Genomic DNA, 3,792 nt, shown 5'->3' with positions numbered 1-3,792 from the left:
TATTAATCTCTGGAAAAACTTGTGCGATTGGTGGATGTCACTAGAATTTCAGGTTTGTTAACTACTTATTTTAACTATGTATTTGAAATCATTGATTATAATACATTGATTCACTAGTTATTTAGGTTTGTTAACTTTTATTATTCTTTGAATTACTATGCAGAAAATAAGTGAAAGAAATAAAGCTAACCGTTCGAAGAATGAGATTCCACATGTTTCATTGGTAGTGGACTCTTGAGGATTTACTGTGTAATATAAGCTGATGGGATTTTACCATTGTTTCAGACCTGCTAGGTCCAAGCATTGCAGCGTATGTGACCGGTGTGTCGCTCGGTTTAACCATCATTGTGGATGGATGGTTTGCTTTCATACCATTCTTAAAATTATATTTTTATGTGGTACATATTATAATATATTGTTTTTCTTTCCTTCTCAAAATTTTTTATTTCATTTGTCATTTCTGCAGAATAATTGCATAGGGGAGAGAAACACCAGATACTTCATGGCTTTTCTTCTGTGGTGAGATTTACTAGATTTAGCAGCATTGTATTTTATAATCGAGCAAATAGTATTTCAACTGTAGCTAGTGAGTTTCCCTACGATTTTCTTCTAATCCTATGTTTCACAAATGATCCATGTTTAAGATTGGCAATGTTTTTGTTAGAAGACATGCATCTGCTTATTTTTTAATTAAAGGTTAAAACTGAAACTACTTAACAGTTATAATATTTATTAGTTATAAATGGGTCATAGTCGAGCTTTAAAAATTGACTTCAAGTTGCTTATACCTCGATGGGTTGTGTTTTTGGAAAAATGGAAATATTTTGCTGAAGCATAAGGAAATAAAATTGAATTAATACTGGTCCATGTAGGATATTTTATGCGAGTATTTCACTAAAATGTGACAACCGTAGAGGTTGCATTATTATTGATGACTGTGGTAAAGGCCTAAACCCAATCAGTGATTGTGCTGTGTGACATTTGCACCATATAAATGAATTGTTTGGCTCACCCAACCCAATCAGTATTACAGTGCATGTGCTGCCTCCATAATGATTCTTGATTCTACTTGTGTTAAGTGCTTCTTTAGTGTTTATGCAGGCAATTCCTACTCTGTGTATATGGAACAGTAGCCAATGGGTTGGTTATTGCTGGTCAGTTGAAAGAACTAAAAGTTATATATATTCTAACAGGTATTTTTTTTTTTTTTTTTTTTTTTTTGCATATAACATCTCCTAGTTGGTGGTTGAATTTTTATGAGAGCCTAAATTTGAATAATTATTTTCTGATTTCTTATTTGCAGTTTATTATGGCATTCAGAATTCTTTTGGTAGCTTGGCTCCATATGTCGTACAGGTGAGTGCTTCTAGATTTATATCTTGCTTCTTGTGTGCAGCCTATAATTTGCATTTAGGAAGTATTACTTTCTAATTGCATTTTAGTATTTTCTATTGTGATATTAACATTCTATTTGTTTCCTTATAAAATTTTGAATATATTCATATATTTAATCCTCTACCATGGTTGTTCCCGAGTTTTGAAATGATAGGAACATGTTGCTTTAAGAAGAGAAAATTGGGGAAACATCATTTTGGGAACACACCTAGAATGCCATAGTCATCACAACGGGGTTATGGTTGAATCGCAAAATCTTGAGAGTTTCAAATTAGCTATAAATTCTAAAGTAACATCTACTAAATTAGAAGAGCAGATGGTTTATATTTCACATATAAGCTAGTGGACATTGCTTATTATACTTGGACTAAGAATCTAAAATTATAAACTATAAATTATACAGTAAAACTAAATTAGACCACCTAATGGCAAACATAATGACCCCACTAAGCCCTAACCCACGAGAAGAGGCCTTACGTACAAAATATTTATCTTATTAAGTACCATATTCACATTAATGTAATAGATCACAACTAAGAATAACTAATATTACACTGGTCAAAAGTAAACATAAAATAGAACTCAACTTAATCTAAGACATACACAAGGTCCTGAGTTGGCCTCACAATGTGGGAAATTGGAATTTTGTGCATGGTTAAGGGTTCTTTGTTAAATTTAGAGATTATCATGGCTTTCATCACTTCCTTGGCCCCATTCTCTTTTTATCATTTTATCATTGTAATGTCTTCATTTGGAGTCATATAATTCTCTTTTATTTAATCATGTGTATAACATAAAGATATCACATTTAGCCTTTCTTATTTTTCACTATTTTTTTTTTCTCACTTTCCTAATTTCTCTCACTTCTCTTGGATTCAAACATATAGGAGATGCATGAAGATACTACTTGGAACAGCTGGAGCAATGATGCCTAAGTATGAGGATGTTGAAACCATATGATGTTAAAGCTAATACTATTGGGAACGGCTAGAGCAATGATGCCTGATTATGAGGATGTTAAAACCATTTGATGTTAAAGCTGCCAGCGAATATTTTGTAGTTTTTGTTTAAAAAATTAGAGATTTTATAATTTCATTATGAAATTAAGAGCTTGAAGTTTTTATAAATTTTATAGTGCTATTGTGATAATTTTTTTTCTGAACTTGATATTGGTAGATAACATATTAACTGTGTTCTTTTTATTCAGAATTTGTCCCGATTCAGAAAAGTTGCATACACAATCTCCCTTTTTTTTTTCTTCATACCTTGGACTTGCAACATAGAATGTTTTAATCATACAAATCAAACCGAGCCCAAAATAAAAACATAATAAAAAAAAATAAAAAATCAAATTAGTATTAGGGACAGTTTTTAGCTGTCACAAATTTTAAAATAAATAAAAGAATTATGTATTAGGGACGGTATTTACGGTCCCTAATACTACATGTATTAGGGACAGTCACCAAAACTGTCCCTACTATATAAATGATTAGTGACAGTTTCTATCGTCCCTAATACCTTTTAGGGACAGTATTAATTGGGACAGTAGGTACCGTCCCTAAAGGCCGAGTTTTTTGGGGACGGTCATTTTTTACCGTTCCTAAAGATCTTTTGTCACGCAATAATTAGGGACGGACGATTTTGATCATTAGGGACGGTCTTGGGGTTTTTAGGGATAGATTTGACTGTCCCTAAAAACCAAATTTCTTGTAGTGCAGGTCACCTATCCACGAGCAGGAGCAAACCCAGGAGCTGTCTTCTGACTCCTCCATACCAGACTTGACCCCCGGCTTCGGAGTGCATCTGCAGATGCTCGAGGACACTGTTGTTGCCATCAGAACTGACCTCACGGCCCACAGAGCGAAGTTCGTTACCTTCTGCATGGATGTCGCGACCATGTTCAGAGATTTATCTAGAGACATCCGCGGAGCCAGACCTGCCCGTCCTACCTCATCTTCCTGAGCTCCCACTCTTTTCTATCTCATTACCTCTCTCCTTTTGATACTTTATTATTGTCACTGTATTATTTTTACAGCTGGTCTGTCAGCTTTGATACTTTTATTGTACCTGCACTTTCTCTATTTTATATATCTATTTTTGCTATGGATGTCATCTGATTGTATTCTCATATCTGTATGCTTGACTCCATCAGGTGCATCACAGTAACTTCAGTGAGAGAGTGCTACCCAATTTTCAGGACCACCCTTATACCTCTCTCATTTCATTTTCTGTTTATCCCATTTACACTTGCATGTTCACTGTGCACTGATTATCCCATTTTGTTATTTGATAAGTTTATCCAAGTGCCAATTTTCAGGACCACAGTTCATCCCAAGTTTGGGGGGGCCATGCCACCTACTTCGGATACTTCAATCCCAATCATTCTTACTTAGTTGC

General features: G+C 34.2%; 1 protein-coding gene across 1 annotated transcript; it reads left to right on the top strand.

Moving 5' to 3' along the window:
- Positions 1-262: 262 nt before the first annotated feature.
- Positions 263-3,448, top strand: LOC132272503 (probable protein S-acyltransferase 17). Its single transcript, XM_059773638.1, has 6 exons — positions 263-358; positions 467-519; positions 1,102-1,193; positions 1,304-1,356; positions 3,109-3,264; positions 3,431-3,448. The coding sequence occupies exons 1-6, from the start codon at positions 263-265 to the stop codon at positions 3,446-3,448; spliced, it is 468 nt and encodes a 155-aa protein (XP_059629621.1).
- Positions 3,449-3,792: the final 344 nt, after the last annotated feature.

Source organism: Cornus florida, unplaced genomic scaffold (assembly GCF_030987335.1).
Source record: "Cornus florida cultivar Cherokee Brave unplaced genomic scaffold, ASM3098733v1 CherokeeBrave_3.0.0_Hap2_Chr09, whole genome shotgun sequence".
NCBI classification, from domain to species: domain Eukaryota; kingdom Viridiplantae; phylum Streptophyta; class Magnoliopsida; order Cornales; family Cornaceae; genus Cornus; species Cornus florida.
Note: the sequence above shows the minus strand (reverse complement) of the source record. Positions and strands in the feature narration are given on the sequence as shown.

Excerpts from the sequence above, each read along its gene's own strand:
- LOC132272503 (XM_059773638.1), top strand. The coding sequence starts at position 263 with ATGGGATTTTACCATTGTTTCAGACCTGCTAGGTCCAAGCATTGCAGC. Across the intron at positions 520-1,101 it reads TTCATGGCTTTTCTTCTGTG|GCAATTCCTACTCTGTGTAT; the intron begins GTGAGATTTACT and ends GTGTTTATGCAG. Across the intron at positions 1,357-3,108 it reads TGGCTCCATATGTCGTACAG|TGCAGGTCACCTATCCACGA; the intron begins GTGAGTGCTTCT and ends AATTTCTTGTAG.